At 42.1% G+C, this 19,346-nt stretch overlaps 3 protein-coding genes across 6 annotated transcripts in view; 2 read left to right on the top strand and 1 right to left on the bottom strand.

Annotated features, from left to right (window-relative positions):
* Positions 1 to 5,167: 5,167 nt before the first annotated feature.
* Positions 5,168 to 19,346, top strand: part of LOC125673557 (uncharacterized) — a 142,389-nt gene continuing 128,210 nt past the window's right edge. For 3 of the 4 annotated variants that reach the window (XM_056159776.1, XM_056159775.1, XM_056159773.1), the window contains exon 1: positions 5,246 to 5,405. The gene's annotated coding sequence lies outside the window, so the exon portion shown is untranslated. Of the gene's footprint in view, positions 5,406 to 19,346 lie in introns of all 4 variants that reach the window. The other variant, XM_056159774.1, reaches the window with a different exon arrangement.
* On the top strand, positions 10,337 to 11,128 carry LOC130052850 (uncharacterized). Its single transcript, XM_056158978.1, has one exon. It carries the CDS (start codon positions 10,337 to 10,339, stop codon positions 11,126 to 11,128), a length of 792 nt encoding a protein of 263 aa, XP_056014953.1.
* LOC130052849 (uncharacterized protein F54H12.2-like) lies at positions 13,051 to 14,454 on the bottom strand. Its single transcript, XM_056158977.1, has 2 exons — positions 13,420 to 14,454; positions 13,051 to 13,290 (listed from the first exon to the last, which is right to left on the bottom strand). The coding sequence occupies exons 1-2, from the start codon at positions 14,452 to 14,454 to the stop codon at positions 13,051 to 13,053; spliced, it is 1,275 nt and encodes a 424-aa protein (XP_056014952.1).

Below are 19,346 nucleotides of genomic sequence, written 5' to 3'. Positions count from 1 at the left end.
AATTTGTCATAAGATCCATCATGGCTGTTTCACGAAAACCATATCTTAAAATAATCTTAAGATTATTAGAAATCTTAAGGCATCCATATACTTGTCTTCAGTCAACACAGAACTATGTTTTGCTAACACTGAAAAAAATACCTAGTTGATTTAACTAGGATGCCTCGTAAAGACTTGCTCATGACTAGTAAGTAATGTATTTACTAAGCAGGATAGTAATGTAACTAGAAATATGACGTCATAAGCATCGTGACCCGTGTTGTCCGCGAAAACTGCAGCAAGGTCTACTCTGCGAGACGCCATTTTTATTGGGATGCTGGAGAGGGAACATTGACTTAAAAGGTTTGTCGTTGAACTTATGACTGTTTTTTTTTTTAAATTCTTAATGTTTATTTATTAGAAATCCTACACACAGCTTGATATTTTTTAATATGCAACTTAATACATTTTGTTCTGTTTTTGTTTATTTAGATGCTGATGACTGTTTGGCAATCCTGTGTAAAGAAAAGTTTGATTAATCCTGATTACAGGTTCAAGAAATTCCACAGAAGATACATTCCCCATCGCAATCAAGATTGACCAGAAGATCATGTCGACTTTTAACTTCAGATTAAAGTCCTTGATGTTATCTTTTGTATTCAATTTTTTGAAGGATTAACAGGGCGATTTTACTTGTCCTATCAGTTAAATTACTAGAATGCTAGTAATTTTGGCAATGGAATACAGGAATGAAAAATTAGTAAATCTACTGAATGCATACGAATATTTACTATTGACTGAAGTAATGTTTTACTGTCTGATTAGTTAAATTACTAGTTAACAAATAGTAAACTTACTTAGCACCTAGTAAAAACTACTTTTAAATTAGTGATTGTATGGACAGTAGTTTTACTAGTTTGCTTAGTGTATTTTACTAGTTATTTTTTTCAGTGAAGAGGTAGGTAGCTTATCCGGAGGGAACGTAGTTTCAGGGACAGAAATAATCTACTACACTATATGGAGAATGTGGAAATCATTGATAATCTCCGTATATCGCGACATCCCAGATAGCATGACTACGTTGGCCCAACATTGGCTAATGGTTGGACCGTTGGCCGATGGTTGGCGTTGGCTAAACAACGTTGGCCCAACATCGGACCAATGTCAACATGTCAAGTTCATACTCTGATGCCGGGGTTAGTCGGGAATACAACATTGGCCCAACATTGGGTCAACTTTGTAATATTGTGACTAATTAATTGCCGGAGTTTGTTGTCAACACAATGCTGGCCCAACATTGGGCCAATGTCATCTTATCACTTTCATACTCTGGTACAAGGGCTTGTTGGAAATACAATATTGGCCCAACATTGGGCCACCGTTGTAAGATCGTGATGAAATTATGACACACGCACACACAAATGCACATGACTCGCATATTTTGAAGAAGAGGATGCTGAGTTAATTTAAATATTAAGATTAGTGTAGAATGTATAATTGATTTGAAATATTTATAATTTTTATAAAATATATACACACATAATTGATTTTTTTTTTTTTAGAAAACATTTTTTAAAAAATAATATACAGTCATGCAAATATCGTTTATGCAGGGGTACAAATTAACCTTGCATATCAAAAGAATGAACTTAAAAGAGAAAGCTTTAACACATTGCAAATATTACTTAACTGCTATAAAGTGTTGGATTTAGGAAGCAGATTCTAAGATAAGAGCACATTTACTGACCAAGCAATTAGGACGGAGTTTTTCACAACTTGAGACTGGCCAGTTTCTATGGTAATCTTGATATCTGATATGTTGGGATGGTCAACCCTGCATTTATTTTACGCGTCCAGCATTCTTATCTCGGAGTTTTACTGAAGAATAACGTGATACAAGGAAAATTTATTCTGGGGAATCGTTTTTATTGTGGATTAAAGTAATACGTCCCTCAAATGGTGAATTTTCTTTTTTTTTTTTTTTTTTAAAAAACAACTCTTCTATTAATATTATAAAACGTTATGAGGAACTTTATTTTCATATCTAAATGACCACTCGCTGTTGGCGTGGTCCGCTAAGTACTGTGCATTTATAACAATACTGTATTGACCCAATATTGGCAATTTTGAATTACAGGTAAATAATCTTTATCTTGTAATGGCCCAACGATGGGCCTACCGATACATTGCAATTTGCTATGTTGGCCTAATGTTGCCCAACGATTACATGCATGTGTTACTACGTTGGGCCAACATCGCCCCAACATGTTGGGCCAACAAAGGCCCATTTGTGATGAACTCAGTATCCGTTTAGAATATCCAACAGACAACTTTTTCCTGCTTTCGCTGCTCAGACAGGCTCACCTTTTCTTCATGTATTCCCCTACCGTACATAATCTGTTGAATTTACTGCATTGGCTTTAGAAGGGACTTCATAGCATTGGAACTGTAGTTTTGTTTTTAAAACAAGTATCTCTTCTTTTCTCCACCTCGTCAAACGATACTGATATTTCAGCAGCTGAAACGTTTGGACATCGTTTCATCTCTTCGTTAGTTTTCGTATTATTTCATTTCATTCAGGCTTTCTCACATAGGACAGCTTAAATTGCGCCCAGTATACATGTATAGTCGAACACGCGTACGTGTTTTGTTCGATTAACGTTCGTATTACATGTTCCTGTGTCTTTGGTTTACCCACGCACGCCCTCGTTTACGGAATATCTATTTTTGCATTCAGTATATTTTTCTGTTGAATAAAACAATTGCGATGTTGTTAACTTGTAACTTGTCGTTTTTTCTTTATATTTCAAATTAGTTAAGCAAAAGTTTTATTTTCGAGGGAGAAGAATAAGGGAGGAACTAATGAAAATAATGATATCAGGCTTTTGATATTGCGTTTCTATCAAAATATTTTTCAATGTTTTCGTTTTTTGCATCACAATTGCTGTAGACAAATATAAATAAACCGAGTGTAACGTTTTGAGATACAAAATGAAGTGTATATACTCTAATCTTCCACGTAGCATTTAAACTCACCCATGCAGTTAAAAGATGATGAAAGAAACATGGTATTTAACAATGTACCGAGTATAACCAAACGTACTAAGATGTCAGTGGCGGATTTAAGGGGGGGGGGGGGTTTAGAAAAATGCACTAAACGATAAAAGAAGCAATAATTTCTTCCACTCCCGGGGAAATGAATGACAAAATCTTTTGATTTCTTGAATTACTTTATTGGGAGAACTTATTTTTTTCCAAAAACTCTTAAAATTTGCGTCATTTGACTAATTTCACCTTATTAAAAATGATAGAAAATAGTATAGGAGACATATTTCAAGCCCTATAAAATCTGTAAAGTCCAGGAGCTTCCGGGGGCCTCGAACCCCCTGCCTCATAAAGTGCCCCCCCCCCCCCGTAACCGCAATTCCTGGATCCGCCCCTGGATGTAGCTTAAGATTTCTAAAGTTAAGATACTTTTGTGAAACGGCAGTGCAGTATTTTATGACTGGCATCAGTCAGATCTTAGAACACTCCTATAATCCATCTTATGACAGATCGTAATATAGTTTTGTGAAACCCGGCCTTGGTCTAGAAACCACGACATGCAGATCGACATTCAACACCCTAACCCACTGAACCAATTGAATAGATTAAAGGACACATCTCGTGTTTTCAAAGTATACAGAATTATATGCATTTTGTCTTCCTTATGCTTATAGAAATTAATTGTAATAGTTCGTTCGCTGAAGTATTGCGATAATTAGCCACAATACGGACTTAAATCTAAGCCCCGATTTCAAAAAGCCTAGTTAATTAGATAGGTAGTCACGTGGTACAGTGACGTCATATGCGACCTTCGTCGATCAACTTGTTGTAAAAGTAGTGTTAGATATTTTTAAAAACTCGGGTTTTAGGGGCCTAATTTATTTACCATGGATAACATTTATTTCGATGTTGACAAATTTCCAGAGTCTTATATCTTTTAGCCACCAGTGCATACAAATAGCGACCCAAATGTAGCGAGAAAAGCGAGTATGAAATCTGCATAAATTTGCGAGTAAATAATGTTTACATCGGATCCCTGTCTAAACATAACTTGGTAATGCCATTTCTGTAAACAACTGTAATTAGCGTTGTTGCTTTTCTAAAATAAACAGAGCAATTATTATTAAATTTATTTTTGGAGAAGTTAGATAGGCCTAAATTATGATACGATTATGTATCATTGACAACTAGGCCTACTGTCACGGGTGCATTTCGAAAAAGAAAAAATAATAATAATGATCAAACTTATTGTGAAAATCACAATACTTTTAAATTATTTTATTAAAGCAATTTTATTAGGCCTAATCATTATTTTTTGTTATCAACACGTTGTTACGTAGGAAGTGGGAGCGCGGCGTGCTGTTGTTGTAAACACGTACGCGTTCCTTAAAAAAAATGAAAGCATTATAATTCAATTCAAAGTCGGGAAATATTATATTTTATTATTTATAATTGAAAGTTCAATTATCTTTTATCTTTAAATTTCTTTTTTTTTAAACTACCAGTTGGTAGACACTGCTAGCAAAGTTCTGCCTATGTTGATACAAGGTGAAGGTCAGTTGGTGCGAGTGTGTATTGAATTCGAGAGCAGAACGGAAAGCATATGCCGTAGCTTCGATAGAACCACTTTCTCGCAGTTTATCTACGTATTTGTCCAAGTGCTTGTTAGAAAAAGTACAGGGACAAATTTTACTGGGTGTTTTTATGGCAAAGTCGTTGTGCCGACAAAAAATAATCACGTCTTGTCCCTCATACCTTCCTTCGAAAATTGATAAAAACACAGTCCAAATCCTCTCTTCTGACAGCAAGTACACCCTTAAACGGCACAAAACACCCTAATGCAGTGTTATTTACAAGCTGTTAATGTGATAATTGTTTGTTTGTCAATTAAATCTAATCTGTTTATGAAATGGCTATCAACTGTTTTCAAATCTTCTCGCTCGAGGTCGCATATGACGTCACAGATAATGGCGCGTAAAATATCGAAGAAAATATGCATATCGCAAGATTTGAATTTCATCGCTTTCAAACTCGAAAACTACGCAAACTGTTTCATTTAAAACACATGTAAAGTAGTTTTAGGCATGAAATGAATTAATTTTGCTGAAAAAATTAAAAAGTTTAAAAACATGCGATGTGTCCTTTAATTGTAAACTGCAATACACTCACATCACTGATATTTATATTACCATTCATACTCAGGAAGGAAGTTAGTCATTATGATCGTGTGATACATCTACTTCAGCCGAACACGCATCAAGCAGACATTAAAAACCCAAGGTGAAGGTTAAGCCGCAAGTAACGCCATATTAAGTCCAGAAGTGTATGGCGTCTTTCTAATAATGGAGATTCAAATCATCCCAATTTACTTTATTCACAAGGTAGGGAACACAGTTATTGTTTATGTAAAACATTACTGTTTAGAATCTGTAAAAACATGTACAGGGAATTTCATTGTAAAAGAATTGTACTTCCTTATTCAATGTGACGTATATAGGCGTAGTCAAAATGAGAGAGAGAGATTACTAGTATTTAAACTTGTACATTCGAAAGTTAATAGCTTCACCTATTCGTCTGATAAAGAAAAAACGTTTTTGAATGTTAGATTCTGAATTGCGATATTGATATTATGCGCTACCCAATCAAACTCCTTGACAACGATTTGCCTGAAGTTTTCTATAAAACAAGTTATTTAGTTTTACGAGCTTCATTTGTTTACTTGAATTAGCATACACTTTATATGGTGTGCAAACTCTCTAGTTGTTTAATGTTACATATAGAATATCACACTCTAATGTTGATCTCGGACCTGGGATTGGCCCCGAGAGTTGATCTCGGCCCGAGCCCGTAGGGCGAGGGCCGAGATCACTCGAGAGTAGTATAACGCGTCCCGATAGGGAGGTCAACTGAGTGCACTTTTTATGCAAATGAGGTCAAGTAAGGGCGTTTTTGATTGGTCAAGCGGTGTCGGGGTCAACGGAGTGCACTAGGACGGGGTCAACCCCAGCAGGGGTTGTAGAGCGGGTGAATAGACTGGCCTATGGCCCTAATTTTAGCATGCGGTACTTTCGCTTTGAGTTCCTGGAATGAGTTCCTGCTATTTTTCTGAAAATCCAGTGAAATCCTGTGTATTAAATCTAAAAGAATAACAGTGTATTAAATCTAAAAGAATAACACAAGGTTTTAAGTTGACATGTTTATTAAAGAACAATGGTACAAGCATAGAACAATGCAAAACAATTCAATAAGCATAAAAACAGTTCAATAAGCATAACAGTTCAAGCACAGTCCATTACTTTCTGCTGAGTTTCTTCTTCTTTTTTGGCCGTTCTTCAGTAGGTGCGGGTGGATTCCACATCTCTAACGGTGTGTATTCTCTCTTCACAGGGGGTTTTGAGCCAGGTACGGGTCCAATCATCGCATCTATCTCCGCTTGTTCTTCTGGACACTCACTAATCCAGTGTCCTATTTTTCCGCATTTGAAGCAAGGATCCTTTTGTTTGGTTTTCTTGCTGGTCTGTTGAGAATCTGCCGACCACGATTTCTTACTGGTCTGCGGATAATCTGTTTTCTGTGGGCAATCCGGCGACCAATGTCCTGTTTCTCCACACGTGTAGCACGGGTTAGCAGTGTAATCTGGAGTGTATTCCTTCCTAGGTTTTTTAGAAGTCAGGTCTTCCAGCTTCTTCAGTAGGATTGTGGTATGATTTCCAATCTCATTACTCAGCACATTAATGCGGTTAACGATCCCGTCGAGTGTCGTGGTAATGATGGCGAAATCGGTCCTGCTCATGGGGGAATCTTCTCCGCCGAAGGGGGGTTTATCGTATAAGCCCATCTCCAGTCCCGTAGCGTCCTGTGAATCGGGAAAATAGAAGCCTAATCCCGGGTCTGTCGGATTCTGGCTAGGGAGGTAATCCGAGGTCTGGGCCATCTTCACTTGTCGAGCAACGTGGTCTGAAGGCGTGAGATTGAAGCTCGTGGTCTGGTTCGAGGTCTGGGCCATCTTCTTCTCTTCTCTTCTTCTTTGAGCAACGTAGTCTGGAGACGTGAGCAAGAAGTTCGAGGTCTTCCCCAGTTCAGTCTTCTGATCGTCACTCTTAGCTTTCTTCAGTTCAATGTAGTCTTTCTGTGGCCCCATCTCCTTCTGTACCAGCTGATCTATTTTCTTCTGAGCTTTGTCCACAAATTCTAGTTGTTTCTGAGCCATGTCTTCTGGAAGGTGATTGAAGATCGAATGAGGACTGACACTGGGGCTCCGCTTTTATAGCCAGCAAAATGTCTAGACTATTCTGTCTCGTGAGGGGCACGTGGGGAGCACGTGGTTGCATCATCTTTTTCTGGAAAAACCGGTTTCAGCTAGAACATCGCGCGACCAGCGCGTGCTAGTGCACTAATTGAACTTGAAAAGCCGGTTTCTCGCGACCAGCGCGTGCTAGTGCCCATTGGTACACATTGACTTTAGTGGAATGGAACTTATATTGGTGTTTAAAGTAGCCCTAAAAAGGGCTGTGCATGAAGTTTTTATTTTTAAAAATGGCCGGCTTCATACGCAGGTTCTTCTATATACACGTGTAAGTCATGATCTTCGGATATAATGTGTTGTACTAATTGTCGAGCTCTTCTCCCGGGGAAACGTATCTCTTCGACGGTTTCCCACATCCAGTGTGCATCCCAAAACAATACCCATACACTTCTCCGGTAACGTGGTTTCTCCAGTCGAATAAATCCCGATACTTTTTGAGTGCCGTTCAATAACGTGTAAAACTGGTAAATCATGTACTGTATGAGGGGGGAATTTTTCAGGTACATGTCACTTAAACGCAGGTAAATATCCTCCACTGTTTCATGTGACCGCAATACATAGTCAAAACACCAATTTTTAGATCGGCCCCAGCGTAATCGATGGCGACATCTCTGTACTAAATTGGCCCAGATCTCCATCTCGTCTACATAATCTTCTACTATGGTTAAATTCTCCACTGGTTGTATTCCCTGGCCGCGGCGTCTCGCTCTTAAAATTCTCCGTGTATCCATGACTGAAGGTCAGACAAGAATGACTGTAGAAAAACCAGCTGACGTACAGGTGCTTGATCACGTGGTGCAGGTGTTTGATCACGTGATGCATAACCTTTACCTATAAATACAGGTGTTTTCTGAACGTTCGTTATTTACTATGGGGGGCAGTGCTACTACGAGAATAAATGGATATAGTTATGTACTACAATGTATGAACGTGGCCTTACATAATCCTCACATTCAAAATGCTCGTCAATTTGTACAACAGATGTCACCGGAGGTCAGAAATGTACATAGTTTTCAACGGATTGTTGATTCATTAGCGGAGAATACCAATACGGGACGTTTACTCATGATTTATTTGTATGCTGAGGAATTGAAACAGAATCTTCCAGACCAGATGAGTGACATTGATCGGATCTTACGCGATTGTCTACAAAAAGGATTCGTGGAACTGATTCGTATGAAAGGAATGGCTGCCCTGTTATAAAACAAGAACGTTTTAGAATTTTTTCATTTTGATCATCATGGCTGAATTGACCAACAACGTTCTTACCGCTGTATTACAGCATTTCGAGGACTACAAAGAATCGGTGAACAACGCTCGTAGCGCTGCATTACGGTGTATCAAGGACTGGAAAGAAAAACAGCCGTTGAGATATAAATTCGCCATGAAGTTGTTGATCTTTTGGGAATTTCCTATGACCTTATATGAATATTCCAGCGTTTGCAAGCATATAGCCGACAACCTGAACAGAGAGTCTGGATTGATCATGATTTATAACATGGACCAAGAATTTAGACGACGGGAACCTGAGAAAACTGGGGCGATTGTAGCGATTACCGATCACTGGCTGGAAAAGGTGTATAAAAAAACCTAACCGTTTTCTTTTCCTTTATTCCTGGAGGATGGCCAGCAGTGACAACATCGCAGAAAAAGCGCATAACCATGCATTAGAATGGGTGGAGAAAATGCAAGACGATACGGTGTTTCAAGCGGTTAAAAATTATCTGATAGCGGGGGTGTTTCCAATGACTCTGGACGAATATACAGATCTACGGAACCATGTGTACATCAATCTCTATAACGATGCGGGGCTGATGTTAATTTATGTCGCGGGGGAGGAATTCAAGAAACGCATGCCTGAAAAAACCGCCGAGATTGAAAGTATCACCAAGGACTGGCTTCGAGAAGTATACATAAAGTGTGAAGAACTTAATTCATTTCATTTATTCCCGGAGGATGGCCAGCAGTGACCACATCACAGAGAAAGCGATAGTTTATGTATTGGATTATCTCACAGACATTCATTCTGGGCAGTTTGAATTTGTGTTACACTATATGCGAGAAGAATTATTTCCCATCAGCTTAAAGGACTATCCATGTCTCTGTCAGTATTTGATCGAGAACCGGATCACCCCGCAAGCCTTAGTACTGATTCATTTAATGGGCCAGGAATTGAAACGAATTCGACCCACAGACAGAGCAGAAATCGAGAAAATCAGACTACGATGTCTTCGAGAGATGTACGTCAAGTTAAACGTGTGACTTTTAATCTGGATCAAAATGAAGTGCATCTGTTACCCGAAGAAGACCGGACAAGTATCTGGATGACTGTAGCTGCTGATCGATATCGATTTCAACGCAGGATTCGAGAAATGGAAAAAATGTTGGACCCTATTTTAAAAAGACATGTGAATTGGTGTTGTGTGTGGGAGTTATGTATTTGAAATATGTGACATGAATAAAATTGTTTACACGAAAGCTGTGTTTGGTTGAGTCTCTCAGAGAAGGGTTTATTTGTTGAGGAATCCAGAAAATCCTAAAGGTAGAGTGAAAATCGAATCAATTAAGGTGTTTTCTATCGAATAGACCTTATGAGATGTTTTTAGGGATGTACATGGTCGAGAAATAAATTTTTAAAGAGGGGTGAAGAAACATTGAACCTCGACTCGACCTCTTTAACCTCTGTTTCTTTGAAAACTATGCGACGTAGCAAAATAAAAATAAGTTTAACGCATTCGCCGTCTCAGAATCTATCAGATTAAATCTACCTTGCACAGATATCGAATGTCTAGAAAAAGACAATGAGAAAAAACTCTCTACTCGAAAGCACAAATCCGCCATTTTGACGGCCACCATCTTGGCTTCGTCTCCGAAGCGAGGGATGTTTTCGAGGAGGTCCGCGCTTTCCCGATATATACCGGCGCACTCGCCAGTTCGCTTCACTGGTGATCCAGCACAGTTATAGAAGATTTTTGAAGGATTTTAAAGAAGAAAGAAGAAAGAAGAATGGCTACAAGAAGAGACCCGCTCTACAATTTTCAGACCTTGCCTGGATTCCGGTACCGGCTGGTAGTGGTGGCTGAGGAACGGGTAGGGGAGAATTGGGTCGTGCGTTCTGAGAACGACCTGAGCACCTTCTCCCCTTTCGACCAGAGTGGGGTCCGTGAGATCATCTGCCGGGTGCGGGCCGAGTATGAAGGGAGGGCACCCCGCCGCCGCACCGCTCGAATCTCCACGGGTACGAGACCGCGCCGACGGGCCCCACAGCCACCCTCACCACCACCACCTTACTCCCCGGCGACGCCTACAACACCACCACCAGCGATCCCATCGGCACCAGTGGAATACAGCCCGGTGCCGATGAGCGACTCACCAGCGTCACCGGTGGAGTATTCACCGCGGTCACCGTCCCCCGCACCACCTCCCAGTCCAGCCCAGAGTCCGTCACTGCTGGTGGCAGACACAGCATCACCACCGAGACCAGCAGCCCCTGCAAGACCCCCACCACCTACCATCCGGTTTGCAGGGAGGACTCCACCACCACCGAGACCAACCCACGCACCGGTGGCAACTCATCCCCCGAGGAACCACCCTATGACTGTCCCTGGCTGGGCAGATAGGGCGGTTCCCATCTGGTTTAAGTGTCCTGTCTGCTGGCAAGACAGGGTACACTCTGGAATTACGTGCAGGGGATGTGGGCAGCGCCCAGCTTGCTGCTCGTGCGTGGAAGAGTTACAGGAGCGGCGACACACCCGGGGACGGTGCCCGTTATGCCGGTTTACCGGAAGCAGGGAATGAAAGTCGGTCCTTAGGACCAAACGGCCCTTTTCAGGGCCACCAACTTTTTTGAAAAGACACTTTTTATGGCAAAAATCAAGAAACACACAAGTTTGTTTTAAAAAAGTTTTATTAACACAAGTAATAGCTAGAATAAAGCTATAATAAAGTTACATTTTCTTGACAATGTAAACATGTTTATGATACTGATAAGCAAAGTCACAAATCCATTGTCTATAATGAGCCCAATTGCCTCCGGCTAATCCATGAGGTTTCACCGTTAAACAGTTACATTGTTGTACAATAGCATCCACCCAAGGTAGAGATAATACATCTCCTCGTAGATCCGTCACCGCCATGGTGGTTGACAGGTCTCACAGGTACACGTTGACCAGGGTTCTTGACTGTAAGGACAATGTTGAAACAGCCGGGGATCAAACTTTCTCTGAGTCCAGCGCTCTCTAAACTCCTGACAGATCTCACAGGTACAGTCCTTATGTGCTATTTCTTCTTCAGGGGTGATGGTACAATGCTGCGGACACTTACACTCTAACCAGGGTTCTCTAGTGTGACCACAACATTTATAGACAAAGGGATAATACGTCAGCTCTGCCAATCTCTCTATCCACTTCTGTTTGGCCAGGATGTTTTCTTTTTTATAATGAAAACAGCCACAAGTGCTCCAAGGTCCTCGGCAATACCCACACACTAGTACATCATTCTCATCATCCGCGTACCGTTCAAACGACATGATTGAGAAAAATGGTAACAAGTGACCTATGTATATAGTGTTTTTTGATGAGTCATCAACATGACGTCAGCCATCTGAGGTAGGGGATGTTTTCGAGGACGTCCGCGCTCTCGCCTTTTTAAACCGAGCGCAACGTCAAAATCGGGCATTCCGATTTTTTAAAGGAACCAGAACCATGAGTCGCAGAGTAGGACCAGACCCTACAGTGAATGATTATTGTATCAAATGGGAGGAGGATTGGGAGCAAGAGATTGCCCCGCCGGCCTCACGGGAGGCTCTTCCCCCACCGCCCATGAGCCAGGATCTGCCCCCGCCAGAGGAAAACTGGGACGCAGAGTTAGAAGTGGTGCAACGGCCTCCGGGGAGATTGTTTTTTAAACACGGGTGGTTGCCCGTTTTTGTGTTTGACCACGAGCAACCCCCGGAGGAGCAGAAAAAGAAGAGAAGAAAGAAGAAGAACAGACAGTGAGGGGGACCGAGAAGAAAAGAAGAGAAGAAGAGAAGGAGAAGAAGGAGAAGAGAGAAGAAGAAGAGAAAAGACCAAGAACAGAGAGAGAGAAAGAAAACAGCCCTTTTCAGGGCTACCCATTCTTTTTGAAAAGACATGGTTGATTACAATGACAAGAAATTTTTTTTTTTTCCAACGTTTTATTAAACTCCAACTATGAACAATAACAATAACATAGTTTAGAATACATTCAGTCTTTGACATTGACAAGTTTGTCCTTGATGGGTTCTCGGTTTACGGAAGGTCTCTTTAAACCAATCCGCCACAAAACGATCGCGTTGTAAGGCCGTACCTTTCCAGGGAAGTAACCATTCTCGTACGGTGCTTCTATGGCGATGGCGTTGATGTAAAAAATACACACAGTATTGTCCACAGACATCCGTATTCAAATCTTGATAACAATGGGTGTTATGAATCCAAGTCTCTCCGTGGCGTTGAATAAAGTCTTGGATGTCTTTATGGCTGGGAGGTAATCCGTAAGAATCAAAATATTCGATGGTAGGGCTACTCAAATACAAACAGACCCAATGAGCTCCAGGGCGATCGTGAGGGTCTGTATTCACCACGATGGCTTTGTGATGAGGTAACAACTCAGGTATGACATCTCGAGGATACACACCGGCAAACGCCGGTCCTAAATCTCGTTGTAAAACATCTCTCAATTGCTGAGTATCCATCTCTCTCTTAGTAATCGATGCTGACTTCTCGTTGTTTGTTGATTTCTAACAGATTGTCGAACACGGCATACACCACACAGTTTAAGGTCCTGGCTACGTTGGCGGCAAATTGCACTTCCACTCTCAAGTTCCCCGTCTGTATGAGATGAAATTTATCCGTCTGGGCTTCTTGATCTTTCGTGAAATCCACACACCAGAGGGTGTAACCGTTTTTATACTCTTCTAGGGTAATGTCCGGAGCCCAGTCCTGACCTAATTTTCCCAAGCCTTTGTACAGACTCAAATACGATCTCAGGTACTGATCGTCGGTGAAATTAGGTTCCAAAGGTCGGGTTTCCATCATTTCTCCATTGATACTGATTTCTAATTTCTTGACTCTCTCATTTTGGAAATGAAAGGGGTTTCTGGTATTATCCCCATTAAAAGCCGCATTGTCCACAAAGCCCAACACGATCAGTTTAGGCATCTGTCCTTGAAACAGATGATCGGTGATTTTAGATTGGGTGCCACTAGGAATGGTGAAGGTTTTCACTTCCACTCGTCTCAATGGATATTTCGCCGTTTGAGTACTCAGTTGCTGATTGATGAGATTAATGATACTCGGCACAGGTTTGACTTTCCTCACCCACAAGATCATACTTTGAATGGCCACTTTCCCACTACTCCCGGCAGCGGTCATCATGTAGAACTGGGGTCGAGCGCGATTGAATCGGAGACGGACATCCAAGCCATTAGGGAGACATTTCTCTTGCTCAAACAAATCCAGATGTAATCGATCCATCAACACGATCTCCTTACTGTCTGTAATCTTCTCGTGACGTTTTCTCAACCCTACATTCTTGGAATCATCCGGATACTCGGGAGTCGGGATGACGGCCGCGATGCTGATTTTGTTAGACACTACTGGAAATTCCACAGGAGTTTGAGCCAGAGCTTCTAATTTGACCTCATCCATATGTCCTGCCGTATCTTTTTCCCACAAGCTACAGGCTCTCATCTGGGTTTCCAGAGTCTTGGGTGCATAAGACAACAATTTCTCCAGATACGCTTTGTAGGGATAAGTATCCGTCCCCGGGGTAATGACTTTTCCATTGAGACTGACATCGATTTCACTGAACAAGGAATGGAGAATGTTATTCACGGGGGTGGAGGTCGAATGGCCTCCTGCGAGATTCGTTCCATTGGCTTTCGTGAATTTACAGACCATCTGGAGATAAGTTTGGGATAAATCCAGATATTCATCTCCTTGTCCTTTGATTTCAAATTCAATCGGAGCCGTATCCGAGTTGAGGGTACTGGAAATGGGGTAATATTCCATCCATTTCGAATCTTCTAAAGTGACGTTGGTCGGGGGCACTTTAAACAGTTCTAAACTGCTGGTGCCACAAGCGCAAGATTCTCGGTGCATCATATTGGAACGATGTGTTACTCAGCGTGAACTGGGATCAAATGTGTTCTGGTCTCCTTCTCACTCCCTTTTTATAGGGTTCTCAGTCGAAAATATCCAGAGAGCGTTTTGGCTTACCCCTTTTCACTAGCTTCCTACCTCCCTTCCTAGATCGCTTCCTAGGTTGCTTCCTAGGTCTCTTATGAGGCCCTCCCCGAGCTAAGATACGTTGTTTTCTTTTAACAAATCCTTTTCCTTCCTGTATTCCCACCTGTTTTCCCACCTGTTTTCTTTTGAGGGTCGTGGTTCCAGGCTTCCTGAGTATTCCTGTGCGTGCTTTTCTTCCTCGTTTGGATGGGGCTTTTCGAGATCTTCGCCTACGGGCATACCCTGCTGTCTCTTTCAGGGCTTGGGCACCGTGTGTCTTGAGAGCGTCTTTGAGTGATCGTTTATTATCTAACACATCCATCCCTGTTTTAGCAGCAGCCTTTAAGGCACTTTTAGCCCCCGATTTGAGTAAATCGGTGAAAAATCCTTTTCCCTTCTGCTTTTCAGATTCTGGATCATATTCTTCTGTTGGATGGCTTCTACGTCGTCTCCTCCGATAAGAGCGATAAGGGCGGTCGTAATCATAATATCTCTCTTGATAGACAGGACGTTGTTGTTGTTGTTGCTGTTGTGCGGGGGCTCCACCTAATAATCCACTGATCAGGGGACCCGCCACTTTGCTGGCTATTCCCAGCAGGGCTCCAAGCCCGTGACCCTGCTGCCGTATTAAACCTTTATGGTAGTGCATCTTGATGTAAATGAACTTCGTTAGGGGTTACACCCGCTTTTTATACTTTTTACGCCGTCTCTTTCTCTTCTTTCCTTGGCCCGCTTGACCCACAATGGCATTGGCAATCCACGGAATGAGAAACCAGATTCCGTGTCCTTTCTGGCGTCTGACTCCTCGATGGTACTTCATCTTTCAATACACTTTGCGGAAATGAAGTTTGACTAAGGAGCGCCCATTTAAAAACCCCATAGGACGCCCTAAAGAATTCATGATGTGTACCTCAATGGTATCGAAATATTTCTTACTCAGTTTCAAATATTCGGCTCGAATCGGTTCCCAACGGGCTTGTTGTCGATCGTCGTATTGACCCGTACAGGGGACGACTCTCAATAATTTCAATTTGTTGGTGCCCACCACTTGAGGATCCACAATGTCACAATACACATACATGGCTTTCAGATTGTCGTAGACATCCATGGTCGTGTTCCCCAAGTAATTCACGTTGATCCATTTCGTCATGGTTTCATCGCCCAGGATCATTTTGTCACTATCCAGACCTAGCTTGTACGCTAAGGGTGTAGGGAAACGAATGCACATGGGGGTGGTTCTCAGTGCTTTCCCATTAAACTGATACTCGACACGATCGTACTCGGGGTGATACACTAAGATCTGGTTGTTCCCCTCGTCGTTAGGATTCCCTAACTCACTCCATACTTTCCACAGGGTTCTCCTTAAGGCTGCGTTGATTTCATTGATTAACGCCAAAGGTTGTGTATAAGCTCCGGGTCGGAAGTGAATGCGAATGATATCGAAGGGAAATAAACTATCCCCTCCCGCAAAGAGATGGGACCATGGCGTCAGATCCCAGGGGACAACCACCTCACACCTGGCCATCGTGACTTTACCCATATTCTCTGTCTTAAATCTTTCCCATTTATAAGTGTTGGGATCTTGGACATGTTTCGTATACGGATCTGGAATGAGAACGTCCACATAAGCCTCGCTATCCGATACGTTTTGTAAGTTGGCCGAGTACATCATTTCGGTCAATCCGACTTCCCATGCTCCATCCGTTAAGTCCATGGTGTGTGGCAATAACGTTTTAAATTGAGCAGTCGTATTCGTCGGAAACGATTCCATCGACCCATCACTCAACAGAGTCATGTAAAACCCTTCTCCTCCAGCCATGATGTCTTAAATGAGCCCCTGTCTCTGTTTCCTTCTCTATTTATACACAACACCGTTTTGTTTTTTCACAATTTTTTATTTGAAACAACATACAACATAATGTTAATACACAATTTTACATGTCATTCTTCTTGATCGCGGCCACCACCACCCCACATCAACGCATCCGACTCTTCCAACTCTAATGTTCGTCTCGGGACTAAGCGTCGTCGCATCACCAGATAGTGTCGGGTTCCCCAGCAATCGGCTACATCATAACCTTCATTGATCATGTCTTTGAAATGTCGGAGACAGTCCTCGGAATGGTCAAACCAAGGACTCTCATTTAAGGTCCAATCGGATTCGTCTTGTCGTCCCATCAATCCCCAGAAGGCTTTGACTTTCCAGCGAAACTCTTGATACTTGGTCTTCATGATAAAGGCTGACCATCCGTGAGGTATCAGTATACGTTTGTACAAGTACACAGGATGCGTGGACGTTTTGTGTTGTTTACAATGCATCAAACACATCTGCTTATCCGCAAACCATGCCGTTTTCTTTCCCTCTTGTTTCCAGGCGTACTGTGTGTTAGCCATGGTGAACTGATGAATCTGAAGAAGATCGTTCCTGTTTTATACTCGGGCTCGCTAACGTCATTTGTGGACTAGGCATGACGTAGCCCACCAAAGAACTTAAGGTCACCATCCAAAAATCGCGATTGGGATCGCCTAAGGCTAACATGACGACCGAAGTGATAATGATGGTTAAACACAGGAATAATTGTGCAAAATACACAATTTCTGCTCGAGGGACTTTTTCACCCAAGAAAGTCCACTGGTTGGTCATGGCCGAATGAGATCCGCTTGCGGAATCCATGAATCAAAACTGGGAGGATATCCTTTCCAACGCACTTTGACTTCTGAAATGACTTTTTTTCCCACACGCCGCTTTTTATACCCTAAGATTTCTTCCACTTCATAGACATCATCGTCTTTAATCACTTGTTGTAATTCCTTCTCGTAAAACGTTCCTTCTAATTCTTCCCCGTGATCATCTTGAATACGATAGACGTTTCGTCCTGGCACTTTTCTAGAGATGGTAAACAGTTCTTTGGTCCAATTCGGTAAATATCCTTTTTCAAACGTACGTTTGGCTTTACTAATGCGTACACGATCCCCCACTTGCAAGCGACTCGTGGTATCGGCACTCTGTTTTCCATACAAGGTTTTCCATACGGTCAAGACATTCTTGGCATTGACTTGAGCAGGAGCTCGCCGGATACTGCGATGATAGGTATGATTGTAACCATACACCAGATCCCCCAAGACATCGACATACCGTCGTGTTTTATGACGTGTAAAATACCGCCACATGCGTGCTTTCAGCGTGCGTTGAAAACGTTCCACAATACTGGCTTTGGTTTCGGCATTACGGGTCGTAAAGAAATGAATGGATTTGAAGGCTTGACGAAATTCTTTATTGGTAAATTCTTTTCCTTGATCGGACTGAATGCGCACGGGGCGACGTCCCTCTCGAAAAATCCGTCGTAAGCCTCGTATCATTTCTTTCCCCGTTTTCTGTTTTAAAGGCACGACCCAGGCATATTTAGACAGCACGTCAATGGCACATAATAAAAACGTATACCCATTATTGTCTTGTTTCAAGCTGGAGACATCGGCTAAATCTAATTGCCATTGTTCATCCATATCCGTCACTCGTGTTTGTCGTCGCTTGAATTTCCTCCGTATCGGTTTATGCAAGGTATAGGTATCTTGAGCTTTCACCCATTCTCGAATTTGAGACAGGGTAATCTTGTGTCCTAATTGACGCACTTGACGATACAACGCCTGGACTCCCCCATACCCTGTCTTGGGATCGTAATACAGTCGCTGTAAGATCTGTTCTGCTTTCATGGTAGATTTAACCATTTTCCAATTTCACGTGATGTCTTTTTACTGGCCTCCCAGATATTTTTAGGGGTCATCATTCGTCTGGGAGTTTCATAGAACGATTGGTCAAAACCAGAGATTTCTTGAAATCCGCTCTCCTCTTCCTCTAGAGGTCTAGGCGTACTGATTTTCCCTGGTTTGTCCATGGCTTTTATAACATCCCGATTGTTCACATATCCTTTGGGAGCATGAGTCTCTTTTAACGCTTGAGCAAATTCCTCTAATCCCGCGGGGGGATCACGATGTCTTAAGGGTCTTTGTCGTTGGGCTTCGGTCATTAAATCCACAATATTGGAATCGGGAACCCTGCGTCCTCTATAGCTGATTTCTCCTTCTTTATTCCAAGTCACCACTTTGGATTTCTTGAGATGATCGAGTAATAATCCTGCTTTCTTTCGACCCGGTTTATTGACGCTTTTGATAATCTGTTCCTCCAAGTCATCGGATGCTGAGGCGGCTGTGGGTGTTGAGGCGGCACTGGCTGCACTGGTTGGGGAGGATAGAGGCGCTGGGGTGGGATGTCGAGCTTGTTGTAAATATTGACGATAGCGATGAAGTTGATGACCGTACAACCCCACTTTTTCTTTCTCGGTTAAATCATCTCGATGTTCAATCTCGTCCAAATCACTGCGTAAACCAATAGTCGAGGTAAATTCGGGAGGTTTAGGTAATTTGCCTTTTAATTCGTTGAGCATCGCTTCCGGTACCAATACCATTTTTCGACTCATGATTTCTTACAAATCTTGCCACACACAAACGAACCCAATCCTTTTTGGTGGATGAGTATACCTCGTCGTTTTTTCACGGGTTGAGTCCGGACTAAGCGTCTTAAGATGTGTTTCTTTCGACCCAGTTGTCGCTTCTGAGTAGGATTGAGAGGAATCACCCCTTTTAATAGATTGTACACAATCTCACAAATCTTTAAAATGCAGTCATTGGAACAATGTTTCAACACCTCTGTCTTTAATTTGCTGGAATAGTGAGGAGCCGCTAACGTCTGCAAGAGCGGTAAATGAGGTCGT

Source organism: Ostrea edulis, chromosome 3 (assembly GCF_947568905.1).
Source record: "Ostrea edulis chromosome 3, xbOstEdul1.1, whole genome shotgun sequence".
Taxonomy (NCBI): Eukaryota; Metazoa; Mollusca; class Bivalvia; order Ostreida; family Ostreidae; genus Ostrea; species Ostrea edulis.
This window is presented reverse-complemented; position numbering and strand designations above follow the sequence as displayed.

Bases quoted from the DNA above. Each gene is read 5' to 3' on its own strand.
- LOC130052850 (XM_056158978.1), top strand. From the start codon at position 10,337: ATGGCTACAAGAAGAGACCCGCTCTACAATTTTCAGACCTTGCCTGGA.
- LOC130052849 (XM_056158977.1), bottom strand. From the start codon at position 14,454: ATGATGCACCGAGAATCTTGCGCTTGTGGCACCAGCAGTTTAGAACTG. The intron at 13,291-13,419 runs GTCAAGAAATTA...AAATTAGGTCAG, and splicing joins TTCATTTCCAAAATGAGAGA to GACTGGGCTCCGGACATTAC.